Genomic DNA, 17,390 nt, shown 5'->3' with positions numbered 1-17,390 from the left:
GGCACACCATAGGATTTTCTTTTTATTGTAGCTCATTAACTGACTGAACATTTTTGATATCTTCTTACTCTGTCTTCAGGAGAGCGAACGGTTAAAGTATCCGCATATGGTCACAATGACCCAGTAAACAGGGGGTTGCTGAGCTTTCTTATAGAGAAACTGCTTGCTGGACAGCAGATCCTCCAGGAGAGACTTGGGGAAAACATGTCCTTCCTCTATGATGGGGAGTCTTAGGTTTCTCTTTGACTCCAGCTCGGATGGAGTTCGTGCAGGGCTTAGTGTGGCCGGTGGCGGAACTCCACGTTAGGGCTCGGATGTTAGCCAACAGAGGGAAGATTCCCACACAGTAAATTAGGAAAAAAATTTTTAAAGAACCCAATGTAAGTATGTATTGCGCTATTCCAGTTATATTTCCGACATCAGAAGATTTTTAGCATCATCATTGTCTGTCCTAAGTAAGGAAATAATTGAGGTTGGGAAGTAAAACGTTATCTCTTTATTTAAATGCCATCCTTAATTGATTGACATTACGTAAATGACAGTGACAGACTGAGTTATATGACAGATTTTTAAATGTCCTTATTAATCAGTGGATTGCCTTTGGAGACGGCACTTAGGAACATAGGTGTTTGGGGGTAACACCGACTGGAGACTTTCTATTTGGCACTCTGCTCACAGGGGCCCAAACGTTTTCTTTCCCTGATCAGTGACTAGTGATTGTTTGACAGAGGAGGCATGTGGAACAGGCGTTCAGAGACCCTGGGATTCCGGGAAGTTTGGTATTCTGCCCTCAAGCTGTCTCTCCACCTTAGAGAGACAAGAATGTGAGGAGTTGCGTTTCAGTGCAGTTGCTTCAGGATGAAATAAAGTTGCTGAGCTCATTTGGTAGAGAAGATAGCTGGACCTCTTTATTCTCAGCACAAATCTCAGCTTGGGAGAGATGAAGGGTTTTGGGCAGACATGCCCCGATTTATTCTTTCATTTTTTACTAAAATGTAAGTAAAAACTATTTCTTCGGAAATCAGCTTGCCCTCGGCCTTTACGCCCATCCGCAGAAACGACAAGTAAAGAACATCCCTTTTTTTCTTCATTTATCCACTCATTCGCTAACTAGTTGAGGATTTATTGTGTGTAAGACACAGTAAATGTTAGACCTGCAAGGAATATAAAGATAAGGAATTCTTCTCACTTCTAAAGAGCCTGCTTCCAGTAAATTGACAGATCTAATTTGAAGCCGTCTAAGGAAATGTTGCTATGTAATTACAGCTCTCAAATATTTGTACTCATAGAGATGAGCAATAATGTCATAAACCATTATTCCCAAATCATCTGTAATTAATTTGTAGTATATTCATTTGGGACAAGTGGTTCTGGTTCATTACTACCCTACATAGAGTCTTGACACATATTAGGTACTTGGTAAATATTTATTGACTTGTGTGTATGTGTGTGTGTATGTGTGTGCACGTGCGGGCGTGCACAGCTTGCAAAATATTGGTGGGATGGGTTCAGGATGAGTTAGAGAGATGAGGACAGAGGTAAAGCAGGGTAGCTCAAGGTTGCTGGCCCAGTTGCCTGAAGGTGGACGTTGCTGAAGGAGAATTCCCGGCAATGGTTATAGGACTAAGGTAAAAGGCAGGGACTTGTCACGGAACCAAGGCAGAAATCCAGTTACTGGACTCAGGGCAAAAAGTCAGAGTGAGCCCAGCAGTGTGTGTCTGGCTTTGTAACAGTGCTCATTACTTCCTATAGGTCATTCTCAGATTTGGTCTTCAATTCAGGTTTTGGACTGTAGATTAGCATAGAGAACTGCAGATTAGCATGGAGGCCCAAGTATTTCTCTATTTCTGTCCCAGAGCAAGACAAGTTATCTCTGAATGAGGTTATTGAGTGCAATTATATCTCGAGAGCATGACATTTGAGCTGGGCCTTAAAGAATGCGTATGCTTTGGGCAAGTGGAGTTGGGGGAAAGAGCATTCCAGATGATGGGAAAGGTGTACAGAAAGGAAAAGGCTTGGGGGGTGTGGGAGGAGGAATGCATGTGAAGGAGGCTGTAGAAAAAGAGCTGAGTCTGAGACAAGGATGACCTTTGTTATTGTTGCAATTCCTGGCTCCATACCTGGTGGCTGTTTACTGAATTCACTGGGGAACTTGTTACAAACACAGACACTTAAACCACAGGTCTAGGTGAGGTCTGGGACACTGTAATTTTATAACGCTTTCAAGGTCTGAGGACTAGTGGGGAACTATTGGTCTGGTGTAAAAGCCTGAAGGCCTAAACTAGGGTTGTAGGGTGGAAAAGGAGACAAAAGACAGATGAGACGAGAAGGGTAAAATGGCTCTGGTGTGCAGATGGGTATGTCCGAAAGGCATGTGAAAAAGTGAACTTGGAGCTCAATGGTGATGAGGACTTTGTGGTTATTTTTGGCAGAAAATAGGTAGACATCTGTGAGGTCACCTAGGGTTAGAGTACAGAGGTGAGGGAAGGAGTGACCCTGATTGGGAAATGCTTGGCTTTGTGGGAATGGAAAGAATAGGTAGGGCCCCACCAAAATTGACTGTGGGAATTGATGACTTGGAGGCTGTCATCATCGTCATCACCATCACCACCATCATTTTTGTTATTATTATTGCTTGTGATGTTTTGTTTCCATAGGCTGAGTTTCTGGAAGTACAAGCAGTTCAGGAACAATTCTGAGTCAGCGGTCCTTGCTGCACACTCACTGATTTTAAATGCCGTCAGCGGTGTATGTGAGTGGAGTGTTAGAGTGACCTTAACTACTGCCTTCCAAACATTCATCAGACATCATTTTCTTATAACCAAAGGAAAGGTCAAGGCAAAGACACTTTTTAGGGAAGAATTTCAAGGCTTTCTCCTCAGAGGTTTAATAAAGATGGAAGGAAGAATGGAAGCTAGCAACCTACTGTTGGTCAGAGCTGAAGAGGGAGAAGTTAAACACTCGTCAGGTAGCAAGATATATGTAACACCGACTTTGTGTCTTTCGCTCCTACATTATACTCCGAACAAATGGCCAGGGATTATTGTTTTCTTGGTTTGGTTTTGAATTTTTACTTCTATCTAATAAGGTGAATCTGAGCAAATAAAACTGGACCAAAGGAGGGAGGATTTTCTAATAAGTTAGTGATGAATTGGTAGAAAGTTTAAAATATAAAGTTCAGTTCATCTCTGAATAGGTCACTGCTAATTTGAAGAATTTTGATATTTTGTCTATTTTTTTTAAAAGAAAGTAATGAAAAACACATTGTTTCCCAAATTACTAACTGAATGTTACATGGCAGCCTTTCTAAATGAGATACTGGAGGCTGCATCGTCTGGCATATGTAGGGTCAAACAAGCAAATGATTATTTTCCATGGTGTGGGAAGCTTCTGTATCTAGTATTTTGAAACAAGGCTGGGAAACGTCAGAACTGCCAATGCAACTGTGGGACCATACAACCGTGACAATGCTCCTTAGTCCAGAATAGATAGAGAATTATTAGGTTATTCAAGATTTGTACAAACAATCCTCCCTTAGATCGTCAGAGAGTTACCCTAAGAAATAACCTAAAACTGATGAGTGCAGACAAATGCAGTTCTTACAAATAAGCAAACAAATAAAACCAGGATGATTTTCCATATAGGAATGACAGACAAAATCTAAGTGACATAGTTAAGGAAAGATGACATCAATCAGAAAGTGTTTTGTTGGGCATCCCAGGAATGGGGGAAAAGAGAGATTCTGACAACACGGGGCTATGTCTGGTCTTGCAGAAAGAGGCAGACATGATGGGGGGGGGTGGAGCAGGGAGACGCTGTAGGAGTAAAACATTCAGTGGCACTTTCTCCAATCCCAAAGACACTGCTGGTCATCTGGCTTCCCGGGAAGCTGGCCTTCAAGGAGAGAAGACTTTATTGGGCGTGTATAATTGCTCTTCCTGGCAGCTATTGTTCTCATGATAAGTTGGTAAATTAACATCTAAAATATAACAGACTCTTATTAGACCCAGTAAAACCAGCTCAGCTGCTGAAGTCCAACCAACCAGGCACTGATGAAAATGAGTTTCTTCTGTCCAAATCCTGCCCCCATCCTTCCAAAACCAGGTTGCATGGAATCTCTGATCTTTTCAGAGGGAGGAGATTTCCCTGCTCTGGCTTCCAGGGGATCACGAAAGTACAGTCCAAAGCCTGGCTGGATGGCATACAGTAAACACTCCCTGAAAGGAAATTCTAGGTATCGTTACTATTAATCTTTCTTATGGCATTTATTTATTTTTTCAGCTAACATTTATTGAAACTTTAAACTGTGCCAGACCCTGGGGAAGTAATCCCAACTATTTCCTTTTTTTGTATAGGTTATCAGTATATCATTAGGTGTAGATATTCATTCATCTCATTACTTTACCAAAATATAAGATTCTTAAGTGCAAGTCCCATGTCCCACAGCACAGCTGTGGTGCTGTTCCTACGGCCTGTTTTACTTTCTGCCTGGTTCTCCTAAACCATACATGTTTTATCTCTCGATAAGAGTGTAAGTTCCTTGAGAGTTCTTTTCATCCTCTATCACAGTACTTTACCTATTAGGCCTTTAATAGATATTTATTGAATAAGTAAATGAATGCTCTTGTCAAGAATATTCTCTCCCTGCACGCATTGATGGGTTCATTCCAAAAATGATTGAAAAGAGAGAACTAATTACTATGGTAAATAGGGTGATTTCTATATGAAAATATTTTGTGGGAGTATATTCTGTTCACATATGTTTATTTACTTACAATTTCACTACTTCTTTCATTTAAAAAAACCAAACCACCTGGCAAGATTTCACACTGCCCAAGAAGCTGTGGGGGAAACCATCATTTTAGCTCAGTGGTACACTAGCTTGATATTAAGATGGTTGGGAAGTAAGGTCTATGTCAGTTGGTTATCAACATATACCAATTGGAGAAGAGAGAACTGAAAGGCAGTTTAATCATCACCTGGTGTTTTCAAATATCAGGCAGAAAAACAAGCTTGAAAGGGTCTCCAGGCCTGCATCCTCAATTCGCTGAGGACAGAGACCTCCGTCAGGACACACGGGAGCCACACCCAAACACAAACCCTGCATCTCCTCCTCCGGGACCGGGTGTGGCCCTCTCCAAGGTCCTGCCTCGGATGGCAAAGTTTCTCTGCAAGCTTGCACAGACAGAATTCAGCAACCATTTCATACACGTTTCTAGGCAACCCTTGGAAACACAAACAACCTTTGCCCATTTAACGTATTGGCTTTAAGTTCTTTTTCAAAGAAAAAGTGCATTTTGTGCAAGCCTGACCACCCCACGGGTAACAATGGGGAGAAAGAGGAGAAAATTAAACTAGCCCACTTGATTGCATCCTTGGCTTGACTCCTTATCTCACTGCTTGGTACTGACGATGACTATGACTTCTTTTACTGAATAATATATGTGTGCCTGGGGGTGGGTGGGGCAGGACTGCGGTGGGTTAGTTACAGAGAACACCTTCGTTGTTCTGCCCGAGTCAATGCAAACTCCAGACTGATGATCTGTCGACTCCTTGAGTGAGTGATTCTGATGGAATCATCATTTTTACTTCTTAAAGATACAGCGCCTTCAGATGAGCTGTCAGATAAGTAACAGGACAGCCAGACCACCTGGGAGCTGCTGCATTCTTCACCTGCCTGCGAGAAGTGGAAAAGGTCAGAAAAGGTCATCCCGTCAGAAACCTCCAGGCAAATTGAGGGCAAAGGAGCTGATCCTGCCCTTACAGGGGACTGCTTCTCATAGCCAGCCAGAGCCGAGGCTGCTGTTCTGTCTGTAGCCACAGATATGCCCTTAAAGATAAAATGTTTGCTCCCCAGAGACATGTGCACAGCAGCTATGAATCACTGTAACAGATTCTGCTACTTCCACCATTTACAACCATTACGTTCACCAACAAGGTGAAGGAATCAGTGCCCAGGACCTGGGAGGCCGGCTTTCCTTGAGCAGAGGGAGTCTGGAGCAGGGGTTCTCACCCTGGGCTGCACGTTAGGGTCAGCGGGAGAGTTTTCCGAACCACAGATGCTTGGGTCTCATTCTGCACCTTCCGATGTAATTTGGTCTGAAAGGGGCCTGGGCCTTAGGCCAGGCTCGAGTCAGTCACAGGTGTAGAGGCTGACACACTTGAGGATCAGCGATGCTGTCTGCTTGCTGACTAGTGAAAGCCCAGTCATTCGGTAAAGGTGGCTCCAAGGTCACTTGTCAGAGTACAAATTCTCAGGCCCCACCCTAGACCTACTGAACCAGAATTTCAGGAGTTGGAGATCAGCATTCTGTATTTTAGTAAAGCCCTCCACATCATTCTGATCCTTGTCAGAGTTTGAAAGCCCCTGATTGAAGTGAAGACCTTGCTCTGCAAAGTGTGGTCTACAGACTGGCAACATCTCTATCCGCTGGAGCCCGTGAGGAAAGTCACAGACCGACCAAACCAGGATCTGCATTTTATTGGTATTCCCAAGTATGTGTATGTGCACTGAGATTTGAGAAGCACTGGCCTAAGGAAGAGCAGCAGAGTAGTGTTCCCATTGGACTTTAGTTGTCATGTTTCGGAACGTTCGTAAGAGGACGAGGGCACAGCCAGAGCTGGTAAGGCCAGCTGTGACTCTGCGTTCTGCTCCCTCTGGAAGAGGAGCTTAGATGGGGTCTGTCACACAGGTAGGGTTTTGACTCAGAGAAATAGCAATGGTTAATATGGTGAATGTGGTAGTAAGAAGAAAAGCCACTGTTTATCAAATAGTTACTTGGAGCTTTATAGGTATAATTGCATGTGAGCCTTGTAGAAAACCAGAGAAAGATTGTCCATCCATTCCTTCAGGTGTTCAATGACTACTGTATCATATAAGTTTGGATGCCAGGTACTTTTCTAGGCGTATCTCTGTAATCTAGGGATATAGCTCCCCCCATTATGAGGCTCAAGTCTGCATCAAACAGCAAACAGTAGTACATAAACGGATGTATAATAAAACCATAGGTGTTATGAAGAAAGGAAAGCGGTGTAAGGGAAGGGGACAAAGGAAGTGCTACAAAGTGGTGCAGGAAGGAAACCCTCTCTGAGCGGCTGACATCTGAGCGAGGACACACAGACAGCTCTTAGGGGGCAGAACATCAAACAGGACACAGTGAGGGACGAGAACGGTGGTTAAACGTAAGTTTAGAAGACAGCCGCAGGCCAGGTCAGCCTAAAATTAAATTGTCTCATAAGCCACGGTAAGTCTTTACAGACAAGGAAGCCGAGGAGGGCTTCTCAGACTTGGAGATGCCTGCAAATGGCCCGGGACTTTATTAAACTGTCGTGTGCAGTCAGTGAGTCCGCATTTCCAGCAAGCTCCAAGAGATGCTGGGGATCCTGGCCTGTGGCCACACTTGGATGAAGCAAAAGGGGCGGGGTTTGAGAAAAGTTCTTGTAAGCATGCTGTTTATAGAAGAGTTCTTTATCCCCTTTTATTTTGAAGGAGAAATAACAAGGAAAATGGCATGCCTTGGTAACTGTTGATACTTTGTGCTGTCTCTTGTGACATATTTAAAAGATGTAAGATACCCTGGCGTCTTAGAGGCAAATGATATTATCGGTGATCATCTCAGTGTAATATATAAATAAAAAACACCAAAATACCCATGAGCCTCGAAATCCAGTGCGTTGTTCTTGCAGTAAGTGACTCGAGGAAGCCAGCAGTTTAGCAGGCCCTGAAGGCACGCTCCAGCTGGCCTGACCTCCACCCCCTCACCCCCCCACCATCCCCCACCCCCGCTCTTGCTCTCACCCATTTGCAACCTTGCCTTTGGTTCTTTTCCCACCATGGGAGATGCTTGGTGCTGCTCCCAGGTGTGGATGGGCTCTGGGGTGTCAGAGAAACATGAACCAGTTTACCTGCTCAAATCAATCAGTCTTGAGTAGATAACAGAATAAAACAAAATAAAAAAAGTTGGGGGGGAGTGAGGAGGTGTGTAGAGTTTGAGTATTTAGCTCTAGGCTTCCTTCCGTGAAAACAGCTGTAGCTTCCAGTATCAAACAGATGTTCAAAGGGAAGGACGATTCCCGCTTTCTTTTCTCACCTGATATTCAGGGGGTCTTTCTTGCACCAGGGGATTGGGGGGGGACGTGGGGAGATGTTTTGTGTATGTATTGTATATGCCATTGCCTTGATGAATGACATGGTTTGGTTTGGTTTGTTTTCCTCCCCTTTTGTTAATTCTCTGTGTTCTTTTTCCTTTGTGCTGCACGATTAGGACCCTGCAGTGGGACACAGACCCCTCAGTGCTCCAGCTGCAGTCAGACTCAGAACTTGGGTATATGTCTGCTCTTTTGTTACTCCTTTTATTATTTTTTGCTGCACTTGCGTTGAAATGCTGAGGTCTTGTTGCTCAGATTTCCCCCCCTTTTGTTGAACTTCCAGTTTGATAATTTTATTTCCTTCTGTTAGTTTTCCTTATAAAGTGAAGCCTTGAAGAAAGTCTCTTTGTGGAAAACACCACAAAAAGGTGGCTTTTGGTTTCCCCTTCTCAATTCCTATTATTGCAAAATAACACACCCCTAAAACCAAAATACAAACATACACCCAAACCTCTGCTTCAAGGTGGGGCACACACCATCTGCGGTGGGAGAAACGCTTGACTAGATCCTAACCATCCTTCCCCTCTACTAACAAGTTGCCTTAGGTTAATTCTTGTCTAAAATTGGTATTAAGATGTCCTGTCTTTGTTTGTTTCCTTTCCTTTTCACTTTTTTGGGGACTCCCAATAAGCATTAAATTTGAACTAAGTTTGAACATGTAAAGATTCCTTTTGAAAGAAAGAGCAAATTTGTTGCATTTCTCAGTATTAAGAAATCTCAAATATTTGATAATGGATGATGTCTCCTACATTGTAAAGATCTTTTTTTTTTTTTCCTGATGGAAATGTACCATCACAGGTTACAAAAATCGCTTCAGAATGGGAAAATTTTTCCCCAAAGAATAAAACACACAAGCCTGTCTTAGAAATGGGGTTTATTTCTCTTGTAGGATTGGAGTTAGCCGTAGCGGTTCATGAGATCTTTGCAGTGGGGGTTTGTACCAGCTCGTGCTGAAGCTCAGGAGAGCCTGTGTGCTGCTGTGCTTCTCTTCCCACCTTTGCATTCAGTGAAATCCGCTTGAAATCAGCCGTGGTGGGAGGATTTACACCGTAAAAACTGGCAGATGCAACAAACCAGGGGCTTGCTCCCTTGTCTTCACAACCGTTAAGAGACATTTGCCAGTACGCCACCGGGTACCTCCATATGTGGATAGCACACTTTATTACAGTATTTTACGAAATTATCATTATTTTTCTTTCTAAATATAAGCTAATATATTGCAAAGTGGGCATTTATTTATTTAGGTATCATTTATTTTGAATTCCCGAGATTCCTGGACATGTATCTGTGGATTTCTATCAATTTCAGTGCCTCCTGTAGGTGGGCATGAAGGTTGAGGGCTGTCTGGGTGTTCGGTTAAATGTCATGTGCCTGTGGCCCTTGGTGTATTCGAGAGTTCTCGGCGGACTCACAGCACTGCTAAACCAAGGAGATACCCTAACGTTTCAGTTAACGGAGAACACTCTTCCAACATCTCTAAATTCTTGGCTATTTAGTTTTGTAGTTCATTTTATGTCATGTTTCAGTTTTCATTATTTGAATAACCAAGAAATACGGCTTACATCAAGCAGAGAAACCTGAACATACAGTGTGTTACAATTCAGGGGACTTTCAGAGTGCATTCCTTCAATATTTCATTGTGTTTTTAAAGAAATGGAGGACAGAACTGGCAGAGACTCTAGCCTATGCACGTAACAGATTTTTAGACAGATTGTGGCCTTGCTAAATTACACTTGCTGATGTAGAACAGTTGGGAATTTTCCCATTTAGATGTGTCTTCCAAGCAAAAATTCAGTTGACTATGCAGATTAAAACTTGTGACTTATTCTGGGGAGATGGCATATCTGTGGCTCCCACCTTGCCTGCCATATTTTACTTCAGAGCAGGCCCAGTGAGTCAGAGAAAGATGAAAGATGAGATTTTCTGTTCACGGAGGGGTTGATCGTAGAGAGCTTGTAAGGAGCATGCAGAGAATATTTGAGAGAGGAGATTATTTTAGCCAGGTTACGGTTTTAAGTACCGATTAAGGAAACTTTCCCTTTTCTGATAGTCCTTACGTGCAGGGCAGTCTTCCCCTCATACACAGTTTGATGAACTACACCTCAGGCAACAAGATTATTCTAGAGATCATTTTTTATTTCCTCTTCTTGATCCTTGGCATGGGGTTGATCATAGCCCATACATTTCTCTGTCACTTGATTTGTTTTTTTAATGGAAATATAGTTGACATTTTTAAAAACAGCTTCTTTGAAATATAATTGACAAAGAACTGCACACATGTAAAGTATTCAAATTGATGTTTTAACATGTGTACACATTTATGAAACTGTCACCACAACCAAGATAATAAACATACTCATCATCCCCATAAGTTTCCTCACACCCCTTGGTAATCCTCACTCGGCTTCTCCCCATCCGCCAAAGCAGCTCATCTGCTTTCTGTCACTATACATTCATTTACATTTCCTGGAATATAGAATAAATGAAACCATGTGGTGGGTACTCTTCCGACTGACTTCTTTCACTCAGAATGACTATTTTGAGATTCGTTCATGGGAAGGGTGTATCGGTAGTTCATCCCTTGTTACTGCTGAGTAGGCCATCGTATGCACATGGAGATTTGTTCATCCAGTCACTTTTTGATGTATATTTGCATTGTTTCCAGGTTCTCTGCCCATTACAAATAAAACCGAAGAACATTCATGTACAAACCATTTTATAGACATATACTTTCTTTTCTTTTTGGTAAATATCACCAGATTGAATGGCTGAATCATCTAGTGCATGTACATTTGACTTAAGAGACTGTCAAGGTATTTTCAAAGTGGTTTTAGCATAATACATTCTCCCCAGCAGTGCATGAGATCCTCAGTCCCTCCCAATTCTTGATGACGCTTGCCTTGGATTTTTTTTTAATTATTATTTTTTTAACCAAAAATTATTATTTTTTAATTGAAGGAGTGTAGTGGTATCTCATTGTGGTTTTAATTTGCACCTCCCTAGTGACTAATGGTGTGGAATATCTCTTTATGTGCTTATTTGCTACTTGAATATCTTCTCTCATGAAATGTCTACTTAAATCTTCTCCCCTTATGGTTTATGAATTGGGTTGTTTGTTTTCTCATTATGGAGTTTTGAGAGTTCTTTACATATTTGGGATACAATCCTTTATCTGATATATAGTTTGTAAATATTTTCTCCTCATTTGTGACTTGTGTTTTTTGTTCTCTTAACTGTGTCTTTAAGAAAACAAACCTGTTTAATTTTGACAAATTCCAGTTTACAAATTTGTTCTTTTATGGATCATGCTTTCGGTGACATAATTTCAATATTCAAGGATTCCTTAAATAGTTGGTAGAATACAATAACTTATGAAACCGTTTGAGTTTGGGATTTTATTGTGGAGGAATATTTTAAAATACAAATTCAGTAACTTTAATAGTAATGGAGCTATTGAGGTGATCTGTATTTTTCTGAGTGAGCTTTGGCAGTTTGTGTCTTTGAAGTAATATGTCCATTTCATCTCCACTGGCAAATTTATTGGCCTAAAACTGTGAATGGATTCCTTTATTATCTTCTAAATATCTGCAGAATCTACAGATATGGTCACCTCTCTCATTCTTGATATTGGCAAATTTTGTCTTGTGTCTTTTTCTTCTGGTATGGCTAGAGGTTTATCAATTTTGTTGATCTTCTTAAAAGACCGGCATTTGGTTTCATTGATTTTTCTCTATGTTTCTATTTTCTATTTCACTGAGTTCTACTCTGATATTAATTATTTCTTCTGCTTGCTTTGTGCTTAATATGCTTTTCCTTCTTTAGTTTCTTAAAGTGGAAGCAGAGGTCATTGACTTGAGATATTTCTTCATTTCTAATATAGGTGTGTAGTGCTATAAAATTATCCATTAATACTACTTACTTAAGGGCATCTTGCAAATTTTGATATATTTTTGTCATTTTCATTTAGTTCAAAATACTTTCCAGTTTCTCTTGTTATTTTGTATTCAACTGATGAGTTACTTGGAAATGTGTTATTTAGTTTCCACATATTTGGGGATTTTCCAGAGATCTTTCTGTTATTGATTTCTAATTCAATTCTGTGGTTAGAGGACATGTATTTTTTTAAAGAGTTATTTATTTATATACTTATTTGAGAGAGGAGGGGGGAGAGGGACAGCAGGAGGGGGAGAAGGAGAGGAGCAGATTCTGCACGGAGTGCAGAGCCCAACATGGGGCTCTGATCTCATGCCCCAAGATAATGACCTGAGCCGAAATCAAGAGTCGGCCCCTTAACCTACTGAGCCACCCAGGTGTCCTGAGAACGTATTTTGCATTATTGGTGTCCTTTTGATTTGTTCAGACTTACTTTATGTAATATGATCTGTCTTAGTAAATATCCTATGTGCCTTTGAAAAAGGTGTGTGTTGTGCTCTATTGGGTAAATGCTCTATAAATGTCAGTTAGGTCAAGTTGGTTGATTATGGTGTTCCAATCTTACATATCTTTTGATAATATTCTGTTTGTTAACTCTATCAATTATTGCTAGAGGGGTGAAATTTCCAAGTACAGTTTTGGGCTTTTCTATTTCTTGCTATTCTGTCAGTTTTTGCTTCATGTATTTTGAAATTTTGTATTAGGTGCATAAATACTTAGGATTCTTATGTCTGTCTTGATAAATTAGTCTTTTTATCATTATGAAATGAACTTCTTTGTCCCTGGTAATATATTTTTGCTCTGAAATTTCCTCTGTGTGACGTTAATATAACCACTTTAGCTTTCTTTTGACTAATGTTAGCGTGGTGTATCTTTTTTCACCCTTTAACATTTTTTTTCACCCTTTAACTTTTTAACTTTTATTTGTTTCTTTACATTTAAAGTACATTTCTTGTAGGCAACATATAATTGGGTGTTGTCTTTTTATCTATTCTAACAATCTTTGCCTTTTAATTGGGATAGTTGCCCTATTTACATTTAATGTAATTATTGATATGGTTGAGTTTAAGTCTCTATAATATTGATATTTGTTTTCTATTTGTCCTATATAATCTTCTTTCCTTTTATTATTTTTTTGTGCTTTCTTTTGTATTATTGAGTTTTTTTATGATTCTGTTTTAGCTCTTTCTTGGCTTATTAACTATATTTCTTTGCTTTATTATCTTAGTGTGGTTGCTTTAGTGTTTATAACATATATCTTTAATTTATCATAATCTACCTTTGAATGATATCATGCCTCTTCATGTGTAGTAGAAGAAGCTCATAACACATTTACATTTTTATTTCATTTCTTCACTTTTTGCTATTATTGTCAATACATTTTACTTCTATTTATGTTATAAAGCACCCCTGCATTGTTTTTATTTTTAAGTACCCAGTTATCACAGATTTAAATAATAAGAAAAAATATCTTACATATTTACCAATGTAGTAAATACTTTCCTGATGTTTCTCATTCCTTCGTGTAGATCCGTATTTCCAACTAATGTAATTTTAATTCTGTCTGGTGGATATCCTTTAACATTTCTTGTAGTGAAGGTCTTCTGTTAAGGCATTCTTTTAGCTTTTTATATCTTAAAAGTATCTATTATATCTTTGATTTGATCTATTATATCTTTGAAATATATTTTCACTGAGTATAGAAGTCTAGCTTGATTTTCTTTCAGTACTTCAGAAATGGTGTTTCATTGTCTTTTCTCTTGCATTGTTTTTTACCAGAAATCTGCTGTCACCCCATCCTTATTCCTCTAGGTATGGCTTTTTTTCCTTTCTGGCTACTTTTGCAATGTTCTCTTTTTCACTAATTTTGAGTAATTTGATTATGATGTACCTTGGTATAGTTTTCTCCATGTTTCATGTGCTTGGGTTCACTGAGATTCTTTGCGATATTGGGTTTACAGTTTTCAACAAATTTGGGAAAACCTGACCATTAGTTTTTCAAATTTTTTTTCTGTTCCTTCTGCTCCTCTGGGAACTCAGATCACATGTATATTAGGTAACTTGAAATTTCCACACAGTTCACTGGCTCCATACTTATTTTTCTTTTCTATCTGTGTTTTATTTTGGATAGTTTCCATTGTTTTGTGTATGTGTATGTGTTCACTAGTCTTTTGTAATTTCTAGTATTCCATAAAGCCTACTCAGTGAATTTTAAATTTCATACATGGTAATTTTCATCTCTAGAAGGTCAATTTGGGTTTTAAAAAAATCTTACATGTTCCTACTTAACTTTTTGAACACTTGAAATACAGTTTTACTAACTGTTCTGATACCCTTGCTTGCTAGCCCATCATCTGTGTTAGTTCTGGGTCAGTTTCAATTGATTGACTTATGTCTTTTCATTATAGTCATTTTTTTCCTGCTTCTTCGCAAGTCTGCTAATTTTTGGTCGATGTCAGACATTGTGAATATTAGTTTGTTACGTATTGGATGTATTTGAATTTCTATATATTTTCTTGAGATTTGTTCTGAGATACAGTTAATTTACTTAGAAATGGTTTGATCCTTTCAAGTCTTTCTTTTAAGATTTGTTAGTTGGGACTGGAGCAGTGCTCAGTCTAGAGCTAATTAATTCCTGCTATTGAGGCAAGACCCTTATGTGAATTCTACACAGTGACCCATGAATCTTGAGGTTTTCTAGCCTAGTAGGAGGGACCAGGCACTAATCCTGTTCCCATGTGAGTGCCCAGAGCTGTTACCTTTAATTTTTTCAGGTAGTTCTTTCCTTGGCCTCAGATAGTTTCCTCACACTGGGTCACTACTAAGCTGAATCCTCAAGGGCAAACCTTAGAAGGTCTTTTGAGTTTTCTCTTTGTGCAGTTTTACTTTCTATTATTTTGTCCTGTCAGTTCTAGCTGCCTTGGTCTCCCTAGACTCTCCGCTTTGTCTCCTCAACTTAGGGAGTCTGCTAGACTTCACATGGATTTCTTTCCTGCAACGTGGCCTGAGAATGGTCTCAGTGCAGTAAGCTGGGCACTTATTGGACTCATCTTTTATTTCTCCTCTCTCATACATGACAGTTCTTTGTGGCCTGACTTCTATCTTACAAACTTATTCCATTCAAACTGCTGTCCTTTTTTTTTTTTGGTTGTTTCAGGTGGAGAGTAAATCTGGTTTCTATTACTCCATCTTGGATAAAAATACAAATATTATGTCTCTTGATTCTGGTTTGTATGTTAGCTTGTATATTTACTTGATCAGCAAAGCCAGTGGCAACATAGAGAAATAAGGGAGCTGATATGACATTCAGGAAAACTTCAAGAAAATTACAAATGAAAAGAGAAAATAAGTTGCTTGGCTCATTTTTTTTTTAAATCAGGCAGATACTATGACAGCACCCAAAATGCTTTGCTTTCTTCGGTTATTATAATCAATTAAGTGAATTGAAGATGATAGAAGTAGAAAATGAAATAATAGGATAAAAAAGAGTAAATTAAAAGATTACAGAATAGAAAAAAATCTGAATAAGCTGGGAAGTGAAATTTGGGGTTGCAATGGGAAGTTTGAGAGAGGGATTATATTTGAAATATTTTTTGCTGTTTTATAAAGGAAACATAATTACAAATATCACGATGAGATTGTCAATTTTTAGGGAGATGTCCTGAGTCAGCATAAGGGGTGTGGGGCTAGGAGGGAAGCAAAGATTCTCAATGATGAATAGACAACAATGAGCAGATAAGGGTATTTTGTGGCCCCTCACTCAAACCTGTTAAACCCAGTAACATACAGGAATGTTTAGTGCCTTCAGATTTTATTAAAGCCTCACAATTATATTTCCTCCATGTCCTAGTATATTAAACTCCTGGTGGAGTTTTCAAAATATTTGGAAGCAAATTGAGAATGAGAAAAAACTGAAGCTGTGAGGGATTTGGTGGCTCCTTCCCTAAAGGAGGAACGTAGGGATGCTTTCCATCTTTGGGAGACATTGGTAGAAGGTGATGACCTCTTCTTTCTCTCAACTTTCTCTTTATTGTTGGCTGCAAGAGAGGGTGAGTATTACTCCCACCAGGCACCATCCCAAACTGCTGTGGTAAAATAGAGAGTTCACTCTTTCAAGAATAGAAATTAAACCAGCTCTATGAAGTTACTAGAAAAACATATATGCTTCAGGAGGGTGGTAGGTGTTTGAGAAAATCTAGCCAGGCAGTTTTAGAGGACTTTTCACATTTTAAAATAATTTCCATTTGCCTAACAGAACAGTAATAACCTCATTAGCGTTTGATGAAATAGACTTCTTTTTACTTATTCTTCAAGTTTTGTCAAATGTTCTTAGACATTATGTTTAGATCTCTGGTTTGAATTAATTTTAAGGTTTTAAGACATTGATGTAACAATGTCTAGTATTTTCTTGAGAATAATGTGGTTTGTGCTCTTGAGCAAACGGACAGTCTCTGCCTTTTAATCACACCTAATCACACTTTCTACAGAAATTTAAATACAGAACAGCAGCTTACAATGTGTGTGTGTATCAAAGGGTAATGGTAAAATGTATTTCAGAATCTATAAATAGAGAATAAATTTTGATCTATGAAAAACCTTAATAAATTGGATTTAACAGACCCAATTACAATTTTGTCACAAGAGAGGGAGAAGCACTTTTCTTACCTCTTATGCTACTCGTTTATCCAGTTCTCAAACATTTCTTGAGAAGCTGCTTGCTATCTGCAAGTCTTTGTTCTATGTTCTCAAGAACATTGAGTAAGCAATTATAGGATATTTTCTGTTTCACAGTAGCAGCAGGATTTTCATAAAACTATATTCTTTTTTTATTCCATTTTGGGAAAATGAATATAGCCGGTTGGCGTGGATGTGTACTTATACTTTGATACTAAGTGACTTAAGGAATTGTATAATTTTATAGCTTTATATTGCAACTTCTACAGAAGGCTGTTCATGAATATTAAGTCAATAAAGGACTATTTTTATCAAATTTTTATATTATTGTCTTTTAATGTAATATTGGAAGAAACACACTGCTGTACCTTCTGTCCTTATAATTCGGACTTTCGACTTCCTTTGTAAAGTGGGCACTTGATAGGTTCTACTGGATGGGTTCTGCCGAACCTTAGCTGATACAGCCAAGCTCGATTGTAACCATGACTATTTTGACTTCTCTCTCATCCCGGAAATTTGCGAGATTTACTTGTGTTATGAAATTCAAGGCGAACCCTTTGGCTGTGCCTGTTGACTGAGCCAGACTTGACATTTGCTTCTGTTCAGGAAAAATACTTGAGCTGCCAAACTAATAT

The 17,390-nt window shown here is 39.3% G+C and overlaps 1 protein-coding gene across 4 annotated transcripts in view; it reads left to right on the top strand.

The window, feature by feature from the left end:
- DYNC1I1 (dynein cytoplasmic 1 intermediate chain 1) overlaps positions 1-17,390 on the top strand; it is a 265,154-nt gene that overhangs the window by 15,586 nt on the left and 232,178 nt on the right. For 2 of the 4 annotated variants that reach the window (XM_008686271.2, XM_040644257.1), the window contains exon 4: positions 8,265-8,324. The exons of the other annotated variants lie outside the window; for them this stretch is intronic. In XM_008686271.2, coding sequence (XP_008684493.1) covers positions 8,265-8,324 — 60 coding nt within the window. The remainder of the gene's footprint in view (positions 1-8,264; positions 8,325-17,390) is intronic. 4 annotated transcript variants of the gene reach the window in all.

The sequence above is a fragment of the Ursus maritimus genome, unplaced genomic scaffold, assembly GCF_017311325.1.
Source record: "Ursus maritimus isolate PB19 unplaced genomic scaffold, ASM1731132v1 scaffold_3, whole genome shotgun sequence".
Classification (NCBI taxonomy): Eukaryota; Metazoa; Chordata; class Mammalia; order Carnivora; family Ursidae; genus Ursus; species Ursus maritimus.
This window is presented reverse-complemented; position numbering and strand designations above follow the sequence as displayed.